This window comes from Dermochelys coriacea, chromosome 11 (assembly GCF_009764565.3).
Source record: "Dermochelys coriacea isolate rDerCor1 chromosome 11, rDerCor1.pri.v4, whole genome shotgun sequence".
Classification (NCBI taxonomy): Eukaryota; Metazoa; Chordata; order Testudines; family Dermochelyidae; genus Dermochelys; species Dermochelys coriacea.
The window spans coordinates 64,859,921-64,883,267 of NC_050078.2; the positions used below are offsets into that span (position 1 = coordinate 64,859,921).

The 23,347-nt window shown below is 45.3% G+C and overlaps 1 protein-coding gene across 3 annotated transcripts in view; it reads right to left on the reverse strand.

The window, feature by feature from the left end:
• The window catches only part of PLEKHM3 (pleckstrin homology domain containing M3), a 137,758-nt gene extending 118,815 nt beyond the window's left edge, over window positions 1-18,943 (reverse strand). Inside the window, exons 1-3 of one of the 3 annotated variants that reach the window (XM_043505654.1) lie at window positions 18,705-18,869; window positions 16,302-16,434; window positions 3,736-4,675 (exon numbers count right to left, since the gene is read on the reverse strand). In XM_043505654.1, coding sequence (XP_043361589.1) covers window positions 3,736-4,339 — 604 coding nt within the window. In that variant the 5' untranslated portion in view covers window positions 4,340-4,675; window positions 16,302-16,434; window positions 18,705-18,869. Of the gene's footprint in view, window positions 1-3,735; window positions 4,676-16,301; window positions 16,435-18,704 lie in introns of all 3 variants that reach the window. The other 2 variants (XM_043505656.1, XM_038422576.2) reach the window with 2 other exon arrangements.
• Window positions 18,944-23,347: the final 4,404 nt, after the last annotated feature.

Genomic DNA, 23,347 nt, shown 5'->3' on the forward strand with positions numbered 1-23,347 from the left:
TGACCACATGTGCCAGTTGACCAGGCACCTGGTGGCTTTTTTCAGTCAGAGCCAATCGTGCTGCAGTCAGAGTTTGTTCTGTTTTCAGTGGATTGTGGGAAATTCTCTGCAAGCCTGTCTGATCTGCTGTGGACATGCTTCTGCATGCAGCAGCACTCCCCCAGGATGTCTAGATGGCTGGTCTCTCTATTGTCTGTTAGCCCTGGGCAGAAGGGACACCTGCTCCTGGAGGGGAACAGCTGGAACAGGAGCCAGTTAGAAAAAAGGAAGGAACAGCAAGTCTTGCTTATACAAGTAGAGAGGGTCCTTGGATCTAACTCAAGCCTGTTGTAGGAAGTGAAGGAGAGAGATTAGAGTGAGAGCAGCTTTTACAGTAAACAAATCCCTGCACTCTGATGTAATGCTGCTCTATGGTCCCTGTTCCAAATTGTGTTAGATTTTCTTACAGTGTAAAAAAGAACCCCAAAAGCAACTAGCTTTTTGGATCACGCTTCTGCCTGCCTAAATTCCACCTGCAGTTTCAATACTCTTCTTGGCGTCCTTTCCTAAACAGTCGTGGAGCACTGATGTGTAACATGGCATGCTTCGCCCCAGGGTTGGTCGCACCTCCCTGTGGCTGGAGTGATTCCTCTTACGGCTTTATATCCTTAAACCCCGATCTGGCATTGAGCTCTGGGTGAGGACGGGGATGTACCACACAAAGCAGTCGGGATGGGGCGGTGGTTTGCAGTGGATTGGGATCCTTTGGCGCTTCCAGAGGACATTGGCAGTGTAAATATACGACGGTACAAATCTGAAACTATAAAAGGTAGCAAACAAAAAGCTCAACCCCTCCCCTCAAGTAATGTCTTTATAGTATAAAATAAAACTAGGAGAGTCATGCAGCTTGTACAGGCTGAGGTCATGGCACATCCTTGCATCCCATCGTTCCCCCCACAAGCTCTCTGGGCACCACCCATGCCCTTCTATTTCAGGGACTCCCTGCAACTCATCCCATCTCCTCTTGGCAGGGGTTCTGGCTGCCCCCATTCCTCCCAGGCCCCATAGTAGGATCCCCCAATATACCTCCAGCAGGGGCTCTGAACCCTCATTACCCTCTTCCTCCCATTTCCCCCCTTTCCCTCTATGCCAGTTGGTCTGCCTGTCCCCCATTCCCCCCTACCAACCATGCTAGTAGCTCTATGTGACCCCTTTCCTTCTTCCCCCATAATAGGGCCCCCATCTCCTCCCCACTGCCAAGGCTGTATTTGCTCTATGCCCCATTCCCTGCATTCTCACCCCCTTTCCTCCACTCATTATTCCTCTTTCTGTCTGGGAGATAAGTCATTCAGCTGTCAACGTGTTAATTAAATCTGTTGGGAGGATGGACAGAGATGGGATAGAAGTACTGCTATGCCAGAAGGCATTGATGGGTGCCATGGACCAACTGTGGGGGTGCTAAAGAACGGGCACAGGCATCATATGTCTCCAACTTTCTGCCTTTTGGTTTGATTTTTCCCAAAATCAACAGGGCACTGGCCACCGATGCGTCAAATGTTCCCAGAAATGTTGGAATTGAACAGATGCCGGTGTTTAAAAGTTATCACGCTACAGAAAGAGAAATGCCACCACACTGAGTGTAAGGTTCTCACAAGCTTGGCCAACAATACCAAACACCCATGCTGTAATTCACACACACACACACAAAGAGGTGAAATCCACAATTTATAATCCCATCAAGATACATGTATTACTCTATAGGGGCCACAAAGCCTGGCCTTTCCATGGGCGCACAGGACCCTTCCCCATCCTGGGTTAGCCCATGTAACGACCAGACAGTTACCCTCCCTGCACTCAAGGGAGCACAGAGACAGCGCTGTCCGTACTCTCCCATGGGTGCACTGCTCATTATGGACTAGGAGGAGGTGGGGCAGAACAGGAGCCAGGCAATGGGAAGAAGGATGTACCCTGAAGGGATGGAGCAGTGGGCATGTTCCCCTTGTGAGCTGAGAAGCTGCAGGAGGCAGAACCCCGGGGGTCCCCTTGCAGGGGTACAATGTACAGAGCAGATTTTCTAAAAAAGCTCAGCTCCCATTCAGACACTACGTTTTGATGACTAAGAAGGAACCAACCTCTTTGGCAAATCTGGACTTAAAGGCATGCTTTAACCCAAGGGCGGGCAAACTTCTTGGCCTGAGGGCCACATCGGGGTTCCAAAACCATATGGAGGGCCGGGTAGGGAAGGCTGTGCCTCCCCAAACAGCCTGGCCCCCGCCCCCTCCCACTTCCCGCCTCCTGACTGCCCCCCTCAGAACCTCCAACCCATCCAACCCCCCTGCTCCCTGTCCCCTGACTGCCCGGACCCCCATCCACAGCCCCTCCTCCTGAAAGGCCCCCCGGGACTCCCACGCCCTATCCAACCCCTCTGCTCCCTGTCCCCTGACTGCCCCCAGGACCCTTTGTCCCATATCCAGCCCCTTACCGTGCCGCTCAGAGCAGCAGGACTGGCAGCCGCGCCGCCCGGCCGGAGCCAGCCACACCACCGCACTGCCTGGCAGGAGCTCGCAGCCCACCGCCCAGAACGCTGGCGGCACAGTGCGCTGAGGCTGCGAGGGCCGGAGGACAGCAGGGCAGGGGCCGGGGGCTAGCTTCTCCAGCCAGGAGCTCAAGGACTGGGCAGGACAGTCCTGCGGGCCGTAGTTTGCCCACCTCTACTTTCACCCTAAGCCATGTTTCTCAACCTTTTTGATTGACCAGGGACCAGCTTGCTCCCTTCCTAAACTGTGTCAGGGAAATCTCAGGGACTGGTACCAGTCCACGGACCAGTCACTTACAAACACTACCCTAAGCAACCACACAGTCTGGCTATTATAATTATCGTCCTCCTTTTCCTTTCCCCTTCATTTATTAAGCCATGTCTTTATTTAGATTGTATGATCTTTGTGGCACGGGCTGTGTCTGCTATTAGTGCTTAGCGCACTTTTGGCAGTTGCAAAATAAACAATCATCCAGCAGGAGACATTGGTTCAGGGTTTCTGAGGCCTCCAGCCAAGTCTCTTCCAGTGTCCTGCTCGAGAGAGGAAAAGGGAAATGTGTAGTTCGTTGAAACATTGCTTCGTTTGTGTGGTTCACTGAGAAAGTCTGTGTCCATCCGATAACAAGACTTCCTGCGTCCCATACAAAGCTGACGGAGATGCATTAATATTGACAAGGGCACAGATTGTGTGCTGGAATTTTGGTTGTTTCTGAATTGAGTACCCAACCTTTCTTAAAGAGATAGTACAGAGTCATTTAGGCCCAAAAAATAAAATCAGGTTTGTCTTTAAAAAAAAAAAAGCCTATTTTTCATTATTTATTTCTAACATTTTAGTGAAAACTGCCCTTATTTATTTATTTTTAATATTAACCAGTCTTCCAATAAACTAGCAATCCAAACTGCCTAGTACCTGAGAACCTGCAAATGAAACTAACCGGAAAGAACCAGAAGCATATCTTTCTTAGCCAATCTGAATGAAATGAAAAATGTAAATAAGTGTACGTTTAAAAGCGAGAACAAGTAACAGGCAGGGAGGGACTATTTTTAAAAACATGGGCCAGATCCTGAGCTGGTTTTAAAATGATGTAGATCCACTGAAGTCAATGGAGCTATGCCAGTTTACAGCAGCTGGAGATCTGGCAGCTAACAGTTTCCTTTTCAAGACAAGATCAATGTTAAAAAGAAAGCATTAGTAAAAGCAATGAAGCACCAGTACGTACCAGTGTTCCCTTGAACGTCCTCTCCCTTATTTAGTGCGGGTGATTGGCATGAAAGCCTGGAGCAATTGGTGTCCTGACTTGACGGCGGCTGCACAGAGGCACCTGTGAAGACAAGTCCCCAGTCTATGTGGCTTGCATCCGAGCGTGACCGGTTATGCCCTGGCTTGAAAGTGGAGGCTTCCTCGTTCTGCACTAGGATATCGTTCACAGAGCGGGGCCTGTCTCTCCTCCGCTGACAGAGATTAAAAATCTTAAAAGTCGATGCTTCTCTTTGCTCCACCCAGGAGAGATTATCCGGGGATGTCTCCATTTGCCCTGTAAACTGATCTTTGGCAGGGAACGCTTTCGGAGCATTGGCTTCCAAGAGGCCATTTCTGCAGCGTTCCCAAATGAGGCTGCTTTTAGCTAAAGAAGTGATGTTTCTCAGGTCTCCGCTGTCCGTTATCTGATTGAATACTTCATGTCCTACCAGCTCAGGAACCTCCTGCACCCCATATACCTCGGACGGTTGCACACTCTTTTCCAGCTTGGCATCAAAACTATTGAAGAAATCTTCAGTCACCTCCAAGGCTGGGCTGATGTCATCAACTTCTAATGCTTCCATTTCTCGTGTTGCTGGAAGGCCTGAGTTGTCAGTGCCAGTTTAGAAAGATGCTGCACAAATGTCCAGGCATAGAGGATAAAGATGCCTTAGGAAAGCTTGTGGCACCACCCTGACCTCAATATGGCGGGAGAAATACAACAGCCACCAAAGCCTTTGGTGGCAAAAGTTGTTGGTATCGGAGTTTGACTTCAGATGCGCTACTTAACTTCCAGGTGGTAGGATGCCAGGGATGAATTGCTCCTCCACAGCTTTTTGCTGAGTGTTAAGTTATTTATGCAGATCCTGGGAATGCAGTTAAGTTATTCAGTGTAACCAGTTCATGGCAATCTGGAGTTCCTGTAAAGCAGAGCACAGCACCATTTTAATAAACCCTCTTTCATTCAAGTGAAGCTGTTTAATCACTTGATTTTTCCCACCGTCATCATCCCCTCTTTCCTTTTGGCATCAAAGTTACTGTGTACAAAGTTTCCTTACAGGGCTTCTGTTGTCCACTAAGTGGGAGATTACATGTTATCACTTTTTGAATTAGAACCTGTACAGAGGAGGGTGGGGCACCAGATAAGTGGGAGCCAAGGTGATACCATTTATTAGAACAAGATAAGCTTTTCAGAGCTACAGTGAAAGGTGTTCTTTATTAGCCTTCTGCGATACGGTGACCTATGGAATGCTTGGTGCAGGCTTCTATGAGGATATACGGGAACCTAAAAAAAACCCTGGGACACTTTAGGATGTGCGTCGTTCTGGAAACATTAAGGCTGAACTAAGTTGTGCTGTGAATACTTTGCTATCTGATCCTTATTATAAATAGCATAGCGATCACCTGGCTAAAGAACCAGGGCTAAGAGGTTAACACTGACCTAGACTCTGAATTCCTTCCTTACTTTTTGGACTCTCCCAGGGCATTCGAGAGAAAAGTGGGTGAGGGAATAGCTTTTCTCTGTTAACGGAAGTTGGTCCAATAAAAGATATTACTTCACCCACCTTGTCTCGCTAATATCGTAGGACCACTACATCTACATCAACACAACCTATCACAGGGCATGTAAAACAGCGGTGGAAACATAAGAGCGTAGCAACACAATGCTAAACAAAATCCAGCATGTCCAGAGGCGTCATTAACCAGCAGACCATCACCTCTGGGCAACTGGCTCTGATGTCTCTGCGAAGTGCAGAGGCAGAGAAGAGTTTTGAGGCTCAAACCTGCGAAGCGCTGAGATGGGAGTTGAGCGATCACAGCTCCTCAGCACTCATTCCGGTACAGTAAGGGGCTGCTCCATTCCCAGGGAGTAAATCCCAGTCTCCTCACCCCTGCTGCTGTGTCACCCATCTTGAACTGGGGCTCCACTCACTATGCTCCTGTGTGGGGCAGGCACAGCTAAAATTGATCCAAATCAATCAGAAACACACATCTATAGATTCTTGTCACCATCTGTGGAGGGATTTCTATTAGTTTGAGTGCAGGCCTCTAGATACTGTATTTAGACAGACCTCACTAGTGCTGGAGGAAGCCAGTGTTGACACTGAACTCAAGAGATTTTCCAATAAAACTAAACACAAAATAGTTAAAAGTTTATTTATTTATTTTAGAAAAACCCTGCACTATTGTGTCCTTGCCATTTCAGAGGCTGCTCCCCATAGGAAGATAAAAGTCCACTACAGCTGTTAGCTAGAGCAGTTACTCCTTTAGCCAAACTGGTTGAAGCTCGGCTTTTAATGTAGCAGGTCCTGCAGCTGCTCCATCTTAATAAACAGAAGACAATTCAATTTGTTCAGAACAGAGGGGAACGAACAGTCTTATACTGGGGAGGGTTTGTATTTCCCAATAACTCGGTTTCCACCCACGGTTTGCTCTATTGTGGCAAATAACTTATTTTACTGTCCAATAATACACAGCCTTCCATCATCTTTGCTATCTGGGTCTTAGTTGCTACAGTTCAGAAATGGTGCTCTTTGTAAAATGCTTTCCAAGACATGTGCTTTAAAAACAAAAATATGCATAACCACGGGTAACTTCAAACCTTATCCTCTTTTTTCTTGGTGGTGACTATGGTCTTCAAATCATCATGCTTCAGACAGCTTCAAATAATATTGCCTTGGTGCATATTAGCTACCACCCTGTGATGGGCAACATCAGCAAGAAGAGCACTGGCACACTGATTTGCAAGGCTGCTTCTGACTAATTGAGTAGAGATGGGGCCGGAATCAAAATGGTGAAGCTGAACAAAATGGGTGTAAAATAGTGTCAAACCAGAATGGGGGGTGTGTAACAGTCCCTCTGTACAGAAGTCAATGGCTAAAATGTGTGAGGCAGTGGAGAATATAGGCCCTTACACACTTACAATTGGAGGAGGCAAAATTGGAATTACGTATCTAACCACCTTTGGATTCCAAGCAAAGGACTGATCCAAGCCCATGCTATCCCCCTCCCAGTTTTCATTCTGGGTCAGACCCAAAATTGTAAGGAGCCAATTTGCCATTGCTAGTTCAGGTGTAGCTCCAGTCTTATGGGAATAGCTGACACTGGGAGATTTCCAGCATTTGGGGCCCAAATCTCCCCAAACCAGCTTGTGAGCTTTCAGTGCTGTCAAAACTGAACCTGAAACCTTATTCAGGCTTGAACCAGAACACCAAACCCTAGCCTGATCCTAATCCAGATCTGGACATCAACTCTGCGGTCCATCTCTACAGCTTGAGGAAAATTCTGGCTCCACTGAAATCAACGGGAGTTTTGCCATTTGTGACAGATGTGGCAATTTCCTAAAATATCTGTGGGAGATCTCACTGTTAAGTTTATGTATCATTCTGGGTCAGGGATTGTATGTAATTTCATGAGGGAGGGTGATCACAGCCCTCCAGGAACTAAGAACAGTGTGTGGGGTGGGGGTGGCGCTTACGGGGCAAGTTCATTGAGGTTTTAAAACCTCCAGAGAGGTACCACCACCTGCGCAGGCTCCCACATACTGGTTCACACTGGATTCTCCAGAGACCAACAGACAGAGAAGGGACTTTTGAATAAATAGCCTCAGTTTAAAGTGACTAAGGGTCTTCTGTCCAGGGGGGGACCACAATCCTTGTTGAAGGACTATAAGTAATTGGTCTACTGTTGGGTGATCGCCGATAAGCTTATTAGCATGCTTGTAAGTTCTTTTACTGGTTTAGTATGTTTTCTCTGTAAGGTTTTCCCCTTAAGAATAAGTGTGCTAGCTTAGAAAGGGCCATGTAGTGATTTATGACTGTGGCACTTAGGCTGTTTGTAGCCTCTGAGGAGAAAGGGAAGCAGGCCTGCTTAGGCAGTCTGGCTTGCTGGGGAACCCACAATGCAGGCAGGGAGCTGTGCAGCCTGGAAGGAGGCTCCAGGCAGGAAGGAGAGGGGACGCAGGTCTCCGCCAAGAGAGTGGGGAGCTGGGAGCCTAGAGTGTGTGCAGTGACCCTGAACTATGACACCATTGACTTTGCTAGGCTGGGGTTTCACCCCTCGTTTCACCACTAATATGCAGCCGTCTCTGAAGAGGAGGGCATAAGTGACACAGAGCATAGGTGCTTATTGACCCTGCCCCAAATCTCCTCTTGCAAACCAACAAATCAAGAGTGTCTTGGGATAACTGGACAGGCACCATGCTCAGCACCTGGACAGCGCAAAGAGCAAGGAGTAACTTCCATGGGTTGCAAAGGGAGTTGCATTTAGAACTCCTCAGCCAGGATAAGCACGTGAGCAGAAGGCCTCTGCATGGGAGAAAACAAACGGAGGGAGAATAAAAGGCTTCCATAGCCATAACCAACCCACCCTCAAACCCTTCACTGGCATTTCTTTATGAGTGATGGTTCATACCAGGACTGCTTGAAATTCATTTACAAATTTGCAGTTAGTGTTAGCTTGGGCAGAATCAGCACTGAGATATAGTCAAATGCCAAACAGTGCAAGTAACAGGCTGGCCCACACAAAGAGGCCATTTCACTTGCGTTGGCAGAGAACCCAGCCCTGCTCCCACTTGATGGATTTAAACAATCTGAACAGCAATGACTGGAGAAGGGCTTGTGACCTGTCACGGCAACATTTCAGGGGAAGACAAGAGGCAACAAAACACACTCCCTTTGCCCCCAGTCTATATCAATAAAGACAAATCGATCAACATACCCAAGAAATTGTACACTTTCACTTAGCAGGTTTATTACCAAATACTGGAGACCCTGTTTTATGGGGCTGCAAGTTTGTCCTGATTTTGTGGGATGTCACACAACCTCCCACATTCTTGTAAAGCCACGAGATTGTCTCCAAAATGACTTCATATTCCGGAAGCACATGGTGATACTGAGTCACATGGTGACAGGATGATACGATGCTGCACTGTGACGTGACTTTGCACCATCACCACCTTGGGATGCAGTATGCCCTGCACAAACTGTTATAAAAGGTCACTTCAGTGGGGAGTGATTACCCCTTTCTATAGAGTCTGGGGAGTGCTTCCTTAAAAGATGAAAGGTTCTACGTAAGTGCATAGCAAATTATCAGTAGTGCTGAGATACTACACTGATATGTCCTCTATAAGAATACCTTACATAGATTACATCTGTCAATAACGAACTCTAAGAGTTCCACTCGGGCTTTTGCATTTAACTTGGATCAAATGAAACTAGATTCCGGTACCCAGATAAACAAACACAGGAATAGGAGGGGTCCAGAGACAGGTGATTCTGAGTCCATATGAAGAGAAAGGGAAGAGAGCAGCATTCTTTAGTTAAGGGAAGAGATGAATAAAAGAGGGTCTGATCAAGGCATATAAAAAATGACTGCCATACAAAGAGTCAATAAGGCATTCCCATTTACTCTTAATAATACCAGAACAAAGGGAACATTCAATTACATTCAAAAGAAACACATTTAAGACTGACAAATGATGGGAAGTACCTAACCTGTGGAGTGCTATGCTACAAGACCTTGGCAGCTAAGAGGCACTTTAGAAAAATTTACCAAGTGGGTTAGGAGTCTAAGTGCCACTGCAAGTCAGTGAGACTTGAGCTCCTAAGCCATTTAGGCACCTTAGAAATTTTCAAGCTAAAACATTAGTAGGGATTGGGAATTTTGATAACTTGGCTACAGGGAAGTGCTGAGTGCCCCCTCACATCCTCCCACCCTCCCGGAAAGCTAACAGTCTCCTCTTTGAAGAGCTCCTCTGTCTAGCCTTGCAATCATGAGTAGAGCCCTACCAAATTCACAGTCCATTTTGGCCAATTTCACGGTCATAGGATTTTAAAAATCATAAATTTCATGATTTCAGTTATTTAAATCTGAAATTTCACAGTGTCGTAATTGTAGGGGTCCTGACTCGAAAAGGAGTTGTGGGGGGGAGGTCGCAAGGTTATTGTAGGGGGAATTGCAGAGCTGCTATCCTTACTTCTGCTCTGCTGCTGGTGGCGGCGCTGCCTTCAGAGCTGGGCAGCTGGAGAGCAGCAGCTGCTGGCTGGGAACCCTGCTCTGAAGGCAGAGCCGCCGCCAGCAGTAGCGCAGGTAAGGATGGCCTGGTACGGTATTGCCACCCTGACTTCTGTGCTGCTGCCTGCAGAGCTGGACCCTCAGTCAGCAGCCACCACTATCTGGCCGCCCAGCTCTGAAGGCAGCAGCGCAGAAGTAAGGGTGGCCTGGTACGGTATTGCCACTCTTACTTCTGCACTGCTGCTGGTGGGGTGCTGCCTTCAGAGCTGGGTGCCCAGCCAACAGCCGCTGCTTTTCAGCTGCCCAGCTCTGAAGGCAACACAGAAGTGAGAGTAGCAATACCACAACCCCCCTAAAACAACCTTGTGACCCCCCTGCAACTCCCTTTTGGGTCAGGATCCTCAATTTGAGAAACATGAAATCTGTATAGTATAGGGTAAAAAGCACACAAAAAAACAGATTTCATGGGGGAAGATCAGATTTCATGGTCCGTGATATGTTTTTCATGGCTGTGAATTTGATAGGGTCCTAACCATGAGAGACCAGATTATAACCTGTCACCAGGATAGGACAGAATATCACCCATTCTGCGCCACGCTGGGTAATTTTGGAGGGAAATTCTATGTTTACAGGAAAAGGAAGGAAATATTTTTTTCTGGCAGGCTGTTCTTTTCTTTATGGCTGCTGCTGGAAGCTGGAACTTTAGGAATGGAGGTGAAGGGATGGGTAAGTAGGCTGAGGGCATGACTGGGCTGCAGTATTTTCCTACAATTAGAATAATCTGATTTTGTTAAAGGGTATTTTTTTAAATATGCTTTTTAAAACTTGACAGTCCTACTGTAAAATCCTGAGTAGCAGCATTTCACTATCAGGGACACTGATTTCTTTTTCCCCTTAAAGAACACTTAGGCACAAATTTTCAGGATGATGCACAGGGATTTAACTGCCTTGCATTGCAAGCGGACCCCTTAGGCACTAGAGATCTAAATAAGTACAATGTTGTCTCATGAAATCTTGTATTTACATAGCTTCTTTCACCCAGGCAATTTACTAACTGCATATAGGGATCACCCACCCACTGCTGAAAAAAAAGACCCTTTAGAAATAGACTTCTTGCCACATCAGGAACAGTTATTTTTAGAAGGGGAAATACAGACTAACTCCTTCAGCTGAAGCTACAAGGGGGAAGACCAAATGTAGTTCCCGAAACTGGAACTGGGCCAGTCAAAGCCAGATGAGGGCATAGCCACTATAAGTCTGTTCCTTAGGACCCAGCTCCCTGGGTCACGTGATCACATCAGACTCTCAGCTTCCATTTAAAAATAAAAAAGGATGAAGTTTTTAGCTTTAGCTTTTTTCAAAAAAAGCTTGAAAAAGTCACCTGGGTTTAACTGATGCAGCAGCCTCTGCCTGAGTCTGCAGACAGCCTGAAACACATCTGAGACGGGTGACCTGCCGCATGCACCTCAACGGGAGCTTCAGTGCAAGGCTCTCTGCCAACACTACCCTAGCAGAGCATTCTGTGTGGCGGGAGAAGAGAGAAGTGCGTCTCTGCCCACCAAAGCAAATACAACCTGGTTCCTGGGGTAAATTCTGGAGCCCTTCTCCTGCATCAGTCTAAGTGGAGGCTGGGGCCACAGTGTGGGCGTGAGGCTGTCTGCAGGGGCCCTGTGTTGTGGTGTGCCTATGGTCTGGATTGCCTTAATCCAGGCCTGGGCCAGGACACCAGGACACCCTAACTCTTACAAAACATGCCATGGGATCTACAGATATGTCTTCACAGCACACTAAGCCCAGATCTGTGGAACCCAGGCTTGTGGATTTGGAGTTTCCAAATCCGTGCAGGTGCGTCCACATTGCATTTTAAACCTGGCTTTACAATTGCTGGATCTGGGTCCCACAAGCCCGCTAACGTGTCTGTATGGCACTACACCAGCCTTCTGAATCAGGTCTGTGCTTGACCTGCATCTGTGCTGCAAAATGACAGGACTTGGATGCGAGTTGCAGTGGGACTCAGGCTCTGACCCAGCCCGCTCACATGGTCCTAGGACCCGGGTCCTCAGTGCTTAGTGACTTGAGTCAGAATAATTTGTGTGTGGATGGAAAGGGGGCTTGGGCTCAAACCTGAGTCAGAGCCCGGGCTTGGGAGGGTGCAGCATAGACATGCCCTATAGTGACAAGAAGTGACCAGTGCCTTGGATTCACTTCTTATCCAAAAGACAGATTGACAGCTCTTTTGCTACTTTCAGAACCTGCACTCCATGATTCCTGAGATCCAGGGCCTGCCGGCCCTTAATACCTAATGTTCTTTTCCATGAATCGTGCTCTTAGCTATTTCAGTCTGTAACTTTCCTTTGACAAATGACACATCTTGAGCAACCAACGCACAGATTTTTCTCAGGACACCTTGCACTTTTTGCAGCTACCAAGATTTTTAGATGGCCGCATTGGGTCAGGTGATTAAAATATTACCCAGAATCTAAATTAGCTGTATTTTGGTCACTTGAAATCCCTGAGAACCGTACTCATCTGTGCAGCAGCACTGTAGGGTCACTATCAAACTAGTTAGCTAGCAAGACAGACCAAGTCACTTCAGAAGCCACTTTCATGATTTCAGAGAGGGAGTATATTCGACTGGTTAGAGCTGTGGCTCTCAACCTGTCCAGACTACTGTGCCCCTTTCAGGGGTCTGATTTGTCTTGCGAACCCCCAAGTTTCATCTCACTTAAAAACTACTTGCTGACAAAATCAGACATAAAAATACAAAAATGCCACAGCCCACTAGTACTAAAAAATGGCTGACTTTCTTATTTTTACCATATAATTATAAAATAAATAAATTGGAATATAAATATTGTACTTGCATATCAGTATATTGTATATAGAGCCATATAAACAAGTCATTGTCTGTATGAAATTTTAGTGTGTACTGACTTGGCTAGTGCTTTTTATGTAGCCTGTTGTAAAACTAGGCAAATATCTAGATGAGTTGATGTACCCCCTGGAAGACCTCTGCTTACTCCCAGGGGTACCTGTATCCCTACTTGAGAACCACTGGGTTAGAGTACAGGACTAGGCATTAGGATTCCTGTGTTGTAATTATAAATCTATCACTGACTGGTTGTGATTTGACAATGAATCTGTGCCTCAGTTTACCAATACCTACTTACGTCTCAGGGATTTTGAGGATTAATATTTACAAAGAGTTTTAAACTTAAGGGATGGAAGATAGCAGAGAAGACAAAGTATTAGTGCATAGCATATTGTTTTCCCAGTTCTATCCATGCTGCAGACAAAATAAACACACCCAAAAGCAGATATTAATCATTTGTAGTGGAGTAGTACTTACAGCAGCGGTTCTCAACTTTTTCTTACATAACCCCCTTTATATCTTGATGAGCCCAGGATTCCTCTCTCATCTAGGAGAGACCCCGCTCCCATCCAGCAATATGAGAAGGGCTGGGTGGTGGGAACCTCTAGTTTGAGTACCCCTAATCAGCAGGCCTCAATCAGGGATTAGGGCCTCACTACGATAGGTGCTGTACGTACATATAACAAAAGGAGAGCCCTTGCCGCAAAGAGCTTACAATGTAATGCAATGTATTAGGAATTGCATACACTTAGGCTGGTTTGCTCATTGCGAGTCAGAATCTGTAAATAGAACTTCTGCCACTTTTCCCTACTCACTACAGGTTGCTTGAAGGGAAAAAACACACAGCCACAATCCTGAAGTAATTTGAGTACACTAAGGGACAGCTGTCATAAGGCAATTTTAATGAATCAGCCTTGACATGGTCCCTTTCAAAATTATATCAAATAATTGTTGGATTGAGTATTTAAATAAGTTTTTTGGGGGTGGAAGAATCGAGATCACCCCCCCCTTTAATGTCTACATGGGAGGTGAGTCCCCAAACTTCCTTCTGTTGTAACATGGGATTACAGCATGAGAAAACACAAGTATATGGCATTCATCTTTCTTTAGTTCAGGTGGCTTATTAGATTTTGGGCCTTAAAACAGCTGCTAGTCCCCTGGTCTACCAGTACTTTTTTGGCATTGGTCAGCAAATAAATATTACAAGCCCTGGTCAATCTTTGCACAAGGAGAAGAGTCTCTAAACAACCATTTTTAAAGTACTTATAAATATAACAACTTCTCATTATTAGCTAAGCACTGGAACTGGTTACCGTGGGAGGGCGTGGACTCCTTGTCCTTAATTTAAAAACAATTAAACATCTGTCAGTGTGCAGAGATGGACTAGATCAGTGGCTTTCAACCTTTCCAGACTACTGTACCCCTTTCAGGAGTCTGATTTGTCTTGCATACCCCCAAATTTCACCTTAAAAACTACTTGCTGACAAAATCAGACATAAAAATACAAGTGTCACAGCACACTATTACTGAAAAATTGCTTACTTCCTCATTTTTACCTTATAATTATAAAATAAATCAATAGGAATATAACTATTGTCATTACATTTCAGTGTATAGTATACAGAGCAGTATAAACAAGTCACTGTCTGTATGAAATTTTAGTTTATACTGACTTCGCTAGTGCTTTTTATGTAACCTGTTGTTAAACTAGGCAAATATCTAGATGAGCTGATGTACCCCCTGGAAGACCTCTGCGTACCCCCAGGGGGTATGCGATTACCCAGGTTAAGAACCACTGGACTGGATGACCTCTTGAGGTCTCTCCAACCCTACATTTCTATGATTCCATAATATAAATCTGAGACATTCAGCTGTCCAGGAAAAAAGCTGGGCCCAGTATAAGAATTCCCCATAGACCAGGTTACACCAGTGCCCTAAATACGTACTTTACCCTATCATATATATTCTGAGACAATGCACCTAATAATGCTAGGAGAAGCTTACAAGAGCCAGAGAAAAAGCATTCTCAGTCAAGAGCTCTTGAATGCTGGATAAGCTAACAGAGAGATAAGCAAAAAAAAAAAAAAAAAGAAGTACTTGTGGCACCTTAGAGACGAACAAATTTATTTGAGCATAAGCTTTCATGAGCTACAGCTCACTTCATCGCATGATCTTAAATTAATCCAGCTTCATGCTGCAAAACCTAACTGTCTGCTAGATCCTTCCTGCCAAGAAGAGTGACAAGGGACCTCTAACACCCATGCCCACGCATACAAAACAACAACAAAGACAGTCTCCTCGAAGCTGGGAGAGGCAAAGTGCAGAATCAGCCATGATGACCTCTATGGATAACACTAGGTGAATCTAAAGAGTAGTATTGAGTGCTTAGATGCTACAGAGCTCTAGAAGTAACTGAGAGAGCTGAGGGGTGGGATCCCATTAATAATGACATGAACCTGTGCAGCTGGCGGGGTTCAAAACTATATATCCTGGGGTAAGTTGATGCAGCTCCGCTGTCTGATGGAAGTAGGTTGATTCATGCTTGCTAAGGATCTGGCCCAGGTCCTTTAAGCAAGAAGGTTCCCAGAGCATTCTATGGACATGATAAACTGTACTACATATCTAGAGAACTCTTCACCCATCATCACCGAATGTAATATTAGTTAATAATAATTGACGACTACAGTACACCATGATGTTTAGTTTTCCCAGCACTTCGCAAACCTTCATAAAAATGCAGCAACCTCTAGGGTGAAACATGGATGCAAACAGCCCATGGCAACAGTGCGCAACAAGCACAGTGCACAAAATGAGGTGAACATGACTGGCAATGAGGAAACATGGATCCTGTAAACCTCCCTCCCCCCCAAGACAGGTTTGTGTACAGCGCTCCAGAGATCTTTATCACACAGCCTGGCTGACTCCCTTGCCCTCCAGCAATCTGACACATACTTCCCTCCAGGCCGAAGAATGCCCTGAGAAATGAGTGGCTGCATCACTTCCTGTTGGCTTCACGGTGATTAGCTGTTTGAAAGCTCTCCAGCTGGGCAGTGACCGTGGAAAGGAGCAGGGAGTCTGGGCAGAGATGGAATAGAAGGCAAAGCAGCATTGCCGAAGGGCACCCGTATAGCAGGCTTTCCAGCATGTGTGCACACAGCACAGCAGCATGTGCCCCAAGTCAGGAAAAAAAAAAGCTAAGGCCCCAATCCGGCAACGCACTTAAGCTTGTGAGTCACCTCAGTGAAGTCACGAAGCACTTTGCTGGACTGAGGCCTTATGCAGTTTGGCACTGATTCAGCAAGGCAGTGAAGCACATTCCTAACTTCAAACACATGAGCAGTCCTGCTGCCTTTCAGCCGGATGACTCATGTGCGTCTCACTAGGCACATGTGTAAGTACCGTGCCGAATCAGGGCCCTAATGAACACTTACTGTACATCACCATCTGACAAGTCTACACTATGCTGCAAATGGGGCCTATATCTATTCTTTAAGTGAGGATGTTGGCCTGGGCTCCTACAGCGATCAGCCCACATGCCTCCCTGGAGTTCTACCCAGTCCTGTTGGAGGCAGACGGCATTCTGGGGGACACTGGAGGGTGCCCAGTTCTGTTTCTTTGCTTCATGTGTGTTTACTTAATTCACATTTTGTCACACTGACCTGGTTAAAAACCCTGCATCTTCTTCCAGCCAAGCTGTGTTAGCTTCCGAGATCAGCACAAAGAGGAGTGACCCTATAATATTGTAGCCGTCGGATGTTGTTATAGGTGATGTCACTGGGAGGACCCATGAGGCTGCAAGCACAGAGGGGGTGGTCTAAAGACCCAACTAGACTTTTTAAGAGATATATTATTCTGGTTGATGCTTTTTACAACTGGATCTGCTGTGCTTGATCTGTTTGTCTCCAACCAGAAAGTACAGGTGGGGGGCGGGGGCATCCCAGATTGCAGCTACAAATAAATAAAAGATTTTTTAAAATTAAATAATCTGCCTTGAGGTTCTGCTAGAGCTGCACTCTCATTCTAAAGCCCCTCTCTCACATTTCACAGAGCTGTGTTGGGAGCCAGAACCAGTACTAAAAAATCTGATAGTACTTTTTACCCAAATGGAAATCTGAGTTGAAAATGGGTGGAGATTGCTGGAATTTCTACTCAAGTTGTCCCTCTGCTGTTGTTTGTGCCAGGGTCCTGCTGGCAAGTGTCCCCCACCCAAGAGATGCCTGCTTTTCAGCTGAGAAGCGTATGTATGTAGGCCCGGAGCTATTGGCACTCAGCATTTCACATATAGGGCCCAGAGTCATTGGGGATCTTTCTGAATAAAGTGCAATCCAGCATAAATGTAAAGGATTATTATTGTAACTTTATTATCTAGACTCCAGCCAATTCTCCTAATCAAGGACAGTACTCAAGGAGCTAACCCTGGATAATTCAAAGCTAATTACACTAAGACCTTGGAGTTCACCTGAATACACGTGCATGTATGATTATATTAAAAAAAACACCATTTAACAACAAGCATAAAATCATTTAAAAACAAATCTTTTCTGATTTCCCAACTAGTGAGTCCTCGCAGTGTGACACATTTATTATCACCAGAAAAAATGAATAACCCAATAGAGACTGAACTTCAACAAAACAGCACAGCAACCCAACCCTCTGAGATCATTTCAGCCTCGTGAAAATCAGCCAACTCTGGGGGATGGTTACAACATCACATTATTGTTATAACACCATATTATTCTTCCTACACAGTCACAATACAGATTGGTCTCACAGTTTACTAATAAAAAAAATTACAAACTTTATCTCAAGCGATCTTTGCAAAAATTCAGCAGAAACCTGACAAGAGCTGATTGACTTAAATGCAACATAACATATTATTTGTAAGCTGCCAAAACCAGTCAGATCCCAGGAACTCAGATACAGTGGTGATGGTGGCCATATAAGTACCTAGCTAGTGTAGATTAGATCCTTCAGCTACATTATGTAGTTCCCTCTCCTACTACGCTGAGTTTGTGATTTTTTTTAATCTGGAATTTAAAACCTGTAAACTTCTGATTCAAGAAAAATGTCACTAAACCCTAAACCTCCCAAACTATATATTGGGGCTACTGTTGCCTGAAATGACTGACATCATGCTCCTTCAGAGATTTTCCACATGCTTATCTTTGTGCATTGTGAGTAGCCCCATTCACTTCGGTGGGACTACTCAATGTGAGTAAATTTACATGTGTGTGTAAATCTTTGCAAGATTGGATCCCTGAATATTTGTTTTCTGAGACAAATCAGAGACAATGCATTCTCTTTGCAAACCTATTATTTCACTCTATCCTATCTATTGGTGCCACTGACCATAGCATCTAAACTAACACTATAGGTATTATACAAGGTAGGCATATTTATTGGGATTATTTAATCCTACAGTTAATAATTCTATTTATTCTGTTTTGGGAGTTTGTCCCATAAGAAAGCAAAAACTTTATTGCAAAAAATAAAAGAAAACAAAACAAAACACTGCAATGCACTTCCCACCAGCATAGAGTGATGTATTTGTGTTGTACTGCAGATATGTACACAATGGAATTTGATTCTGCCTACCTGGAGCAATCAAAATTCCAGCTGAAGTCATTAGGAGTTTGGGGTGTGTTGCAAGGATTTCAAGGACTGTGCCTTTAGTTATAGAGACTCTCTGTGTGTGCTTGTGTCTGTTTCTCTGGCTAGATATATTGCTACATATGTGTGCGTATATATATATATATATATATATATATATATACACACACACACATCTCTGTGTGCTACATATAAACACACATGTATTATATACACAGAGATAGGTATACATGTGCGTGCATGTCTGGATACAATATGTAAATACAAAGATAGCTGCAAGGTGATGGGCACCCCAGGAAAACCTAAGCTAGACAGCTGTCTCTGTGTGTGTGTTTATAAAACAGTGAGAAACAGCACAGATTGATCAAACCTTTGATACATTTCCTGATATGTAAAAAACACAAATCCAACCACAAACCCGCAGATTAACAACAAAGGGGACATTTATTTACCTGGCCCTCTGGAGCTCCAGAAAATCCACTTTGCCATTTCTTCCTAATAGAGGATCTTTGCTGTACAATTACTCCTCATTCTGCCAGGACAAGCAACATATGTGTCCTGCACTATCCATCCTTCTCTCTGCTCAGTGTTTACAATCTGCCTGCCTCAGTCCCTTCTCAAATCCTTCCCTTCCACCACCGGGGAAACAGGTCCTCTGACAGCAAGGTTCCAGCTCACAGAAGTTCACTGTGATCACTAATAATAATAATCACTATAAAAAGAAAAGCAGTACTTGTGGCACCTTAGAGACTAACAAATTTATTAGAGCATAAGCTTTCGTGAGCTACAGCTCAATATGCTCTAATAAATTTGTTAGTCTCTAAGGTGCCACAAGTTCTGCTTTTCTTTTTGCGAATACAGACTAACACGGCTGCTACTCTGAAACCTGTCAATAATCACTATGTGACACACAGCTCTTCTCCCTGTTTCTTTCAGTCCTGTGCATTGCTTTCATCGTCTGCTCTCTCTCAGATAATGCCATACCTCTGACTGTGCGCTAAAATGGAGAGTAGCAGGTGAAAAATTAACCCTCGAGCGTGCCTGTGTTTTCAGCCCAGTTTTCAGTCTGCGTACCTCGCTTCCCTGTATATTAACTCTATGCATCTGCTGTAATGTGTTTGTGAGAATATGGGTGTGTGACCTCGTGGATCACGCACTGGAGTGGGACTCCGGAGTTCTGGGTTCTATTCCCAACTCTGCTGGTGGCCTAGAACATATCATTTGATCTCTCTGTTTTTCAGTGTCTCCATCTATATAATGGGGATAATGATGCTGACCTCTCCATTTTAAGCTCTATTGATGAAAAGAACTAGGTATTATTATATCGATATACAGCAGCTGTATCCATCTGTGGTTTCCTAGTGTATGCCTATATTTTAAGCTCTTTGGGGCAGGGACTGCCTTTTTGTTCTGTGTTTCTACAGCACCTAGCAGAGTGGGCTCCTTGTCCGTGACTAGGGCTCCTAGGCACTACAGTAATACAAATAAATAATAATAAAGTTTTAAGCATATAAATCAGTTAAAGTGATAAGCAACTGAAAATGGGGTCTTATAATGGGAACAGTCAGACAACCTTAATGATAAGCACCACTACCAGCTCTGCCTATAATAAATAAATGTTTTGCCAAGCCCAAGTGTTCAAAATTCATGAGATTGGCATAAAAATTATGTGAGGGTCTCTTTATTTGCCTTCTGTTTTTGAGCCTTTTGGGGGGAGTTGTTTCATGTTCTCTCTGTGTGTATATAAATCTCCCCACTGTATTTTCCACCGAATGCATCCGATGAAGTGAGCTGTAGCTCACGAAAGCTTATGCTCAAATACATTTGTTAGTCTCTAAGGTGCCACAAGTACTCCTTTTCTTTTTTGTGAATACAGACTAACACAGCTGCTACTCTGAAACCATTTTCAAGCTCTTTTCTATGACAATGAGGGCTAGAAATTTCCTTGTAAAAACTTAAAGCTGAGGTTCTCACACAGTCATTTGACTCCAGGAGAGGGGGCTTTAAGAAAAACATCAACTATCATGAGATTTGTGATAAAAATCCTTAGTGGTGGGAGCCTCTTAGCAACTGAAGGTTGTGTGAAGGTATATAAATATTTCACCCTTAATTTGCAATAAGATCTTCAATTCAACCTGTTCCTCTAGGTGTTAAAAAGTACTTGTTTTATTTTTTGTGTGGTACACTAAGATTGCCAGCGATGGACATAAACTGAACAACCAGCCAGACCACCGTAAGGCCCCTTTTAAAGATCGGTCCAGATGGCACTTGATCTGCCAGGAGCCTACATCCTTTGGGGATTTGCCATGAGGATGATGATATTACTTTTATTTTCTATTAATTATTTATAGAGCACCAGAGCTAGTCAAAGAGAGAGTGTGTGTGTGTGTTGGGGGAGGGGAATCACAAACAAATTTAAAATATCAAAATTTGGATATAAAATGTAATTGAATTCCAAAATATTTTAACCAGCTCTCTATAGCACTATAGACATGCATGGTGCTTTTCTGAAGTTGTGATCTCCATACAGGGAAACAGACTTTTTAAAAAAAATAGATTTACTAGACCTTTATTAATATACAAGGATAGAACCATTCAAGTATAAAATGGAGCTAATTTACACTAAGCAGACCCTTACCTTAATCAGCTGACTCTAGAAGTGCTATATTTTCCAAGCTCTCATACAGAAATAGAATTTGTACTGGCTATCTTAAAATAGATTAAATTGGAAATTTTGTGGCAAAGTATGTAGACAGTGTATTTTCATTAGCTTTTGCGGTGGCATTAGGGTGACCAGGTGTCCAGTTTTCAACCAGAATATGTGGTCGAAAAGGGATCCTGACTGTCTGGTTGGCGGCGCTGCGCAGCAGGGCTGGCAGGCTCCCTACTAGCCTCCGCGCCACTTGGCTCCTGGGAAACAGCCAGCATGTCCCCCCTCTGGCTCCTACATGTAGGCGCAGCCAAGGGGCTCCGCATGCAGCCCCCGCCCCAAGCGCTGCCCTCGCAGTTCCCATTGGCTGGGAACTGCAGCTGATGAGAGCCACAGGGGTGCGCCTACAGATCGAGTAGTGTGCAGACCGCCTGGCCGTGCCTCCACGTAGAAGCCAGGGGGGAACATGCCACTGCTTCCGGGAACCACCTGAGGTAAGCGCCTTCCAGAGCCTGCACCACTCACCCCCTCCCACACCCCAACCCCCTGCCCCAGCCCTGATCCCCCTGCCGCTCTCCAAACCCCTCAGTCCCAGCCCAGAGCACCCTTCTACATCTCAAACCCCTCATCTGCACCCACAGCACCCTCCTGAACCCCAAACCCATCATCCACAGCTCCACCCCAGAGCCCGCACCCCCAGCTGGAGCCCTCACCCTCTCTTGCATCCCAACCCACTGTCTCAGCCTGGAGCCCTCTCATGTACTCTGAACTCCTCATTTCAGGACCCACCCCAGAGCCCGCACCCACAGCCGGAGCCCTCACCCCTCCCACACCCCAGCTCCCTAAGCCAACCCGGTGAAAACGAGTGAGTGAGTGAGGGTGGGGAGAGCGAGCAATTGGGGGGGATGGAGTGAGTGGGGGCTGGAGCCCCAGAGACAGGGCAGGGCATGGGCAGGGCCTTGGAGAAGGGATGGGGCAGAGGGCAGGGCAAGGATGTTCGGTTTTGTGCGAGTAGAAAGTTGGCAACCCTAGGTGACATATTCAAGTCCCAATTTAGCAAGGCATTAAGTACATACTTAATTTAAATCCTAGGGAAGCCAATGGTGCTTTGCTGAATCATGCTGAGATTGCTTGTGTGCTGAACTGTAATCACATGATAAAGTGCTTTGCAAAATTGGGACCATGGAGTGGAAGCAATTATTTATATCCAACAGAGAAGTAACGGGTTATGGTGAGTTATTTTTCACACACACACACACACACCAACATACACTCTCTCTCTCTCTCTCTCTCAAGTAATTTATTTTAATTCTAAAGTAATATTCTACCCACGTTACATTGATGACATCTTCATCATCTGGACCCAGGGGAAGGAAACCCTGGAAGAATTCCACCACGATTTCAACAGCTTCCACCCCACCATCAACCTCAGCCTGGACCAATCTACATGGGAGATCCACTTCCTAGACACCACGGTGCAAATAAGTGCCGGTCACGTTAATACCACCCTATACCAAAAACCCACCAACTGCTATGCCTACCTTCATGCCTCCAGCTTCCACCCTGGACACACCACACGATCCATTGTCTACAGCCAAGTGCTGAGGTACAATCGCATTTGCTCCAACCCCTCAGACAGAGACCAACACCCACAAGATCTTCACCAAGCATTCTCAAAACTACGATATCCACATGAGGAAATAAGGAAACAGATCAACAGAGCCAGACGTGTACTCAGAAGCCTCCTGCTGCAAGACAAGCCCAAGAAAGAAACCAACAGAACTCCACTGGCCATCACATACAGTCCTCAGCTAAAACCTCTCCACCACATCATCAGTGATCTACAACCCATCCTGGACAACAATCCCTCACTCACAGGCCTTGGGAGGCAGGCCAGTCCTCACCCACAGACAACCCGCCAACCTGAAACATATTCTTACCAGCAACTACACACCGCACCATAGTAACTCTAACTCAGGAACCAATCCATGCAACAAACCTCAATGCCAACTCTGCCCACATATCTACACCAGTGACACCATCACAGGACCTAATCAGATCAGCCACACCATCACTGGTTCATTCACCTGCACGTCTACCAATGTAATAAATGCCATCATGTGCCAGCAATGCTCCCCTGCTATGTACATCGGCCAAACTGGACAGTCCCTACATAAAAGGATAAATGGACACAAATCAGATATTAGGAATGACAATATACAAACACCTGTAGGAGAACACTTCAACCTCGCTGGACACACAATAGCAGATTTAAAGGTAGCCATCCTGCAGCAAAAAAACTTCAGGACCAGACTTCAAAGAGAAACTGCTGAGCTTCAGTTCATTTGCAAATTTGACACCATCAGCACAGGATTAAACAAAGACTGTGACTGGCTCGCCAACTACAAAAGCAGTTTCTCCTCCCTTGATGTTCACACCTCAACT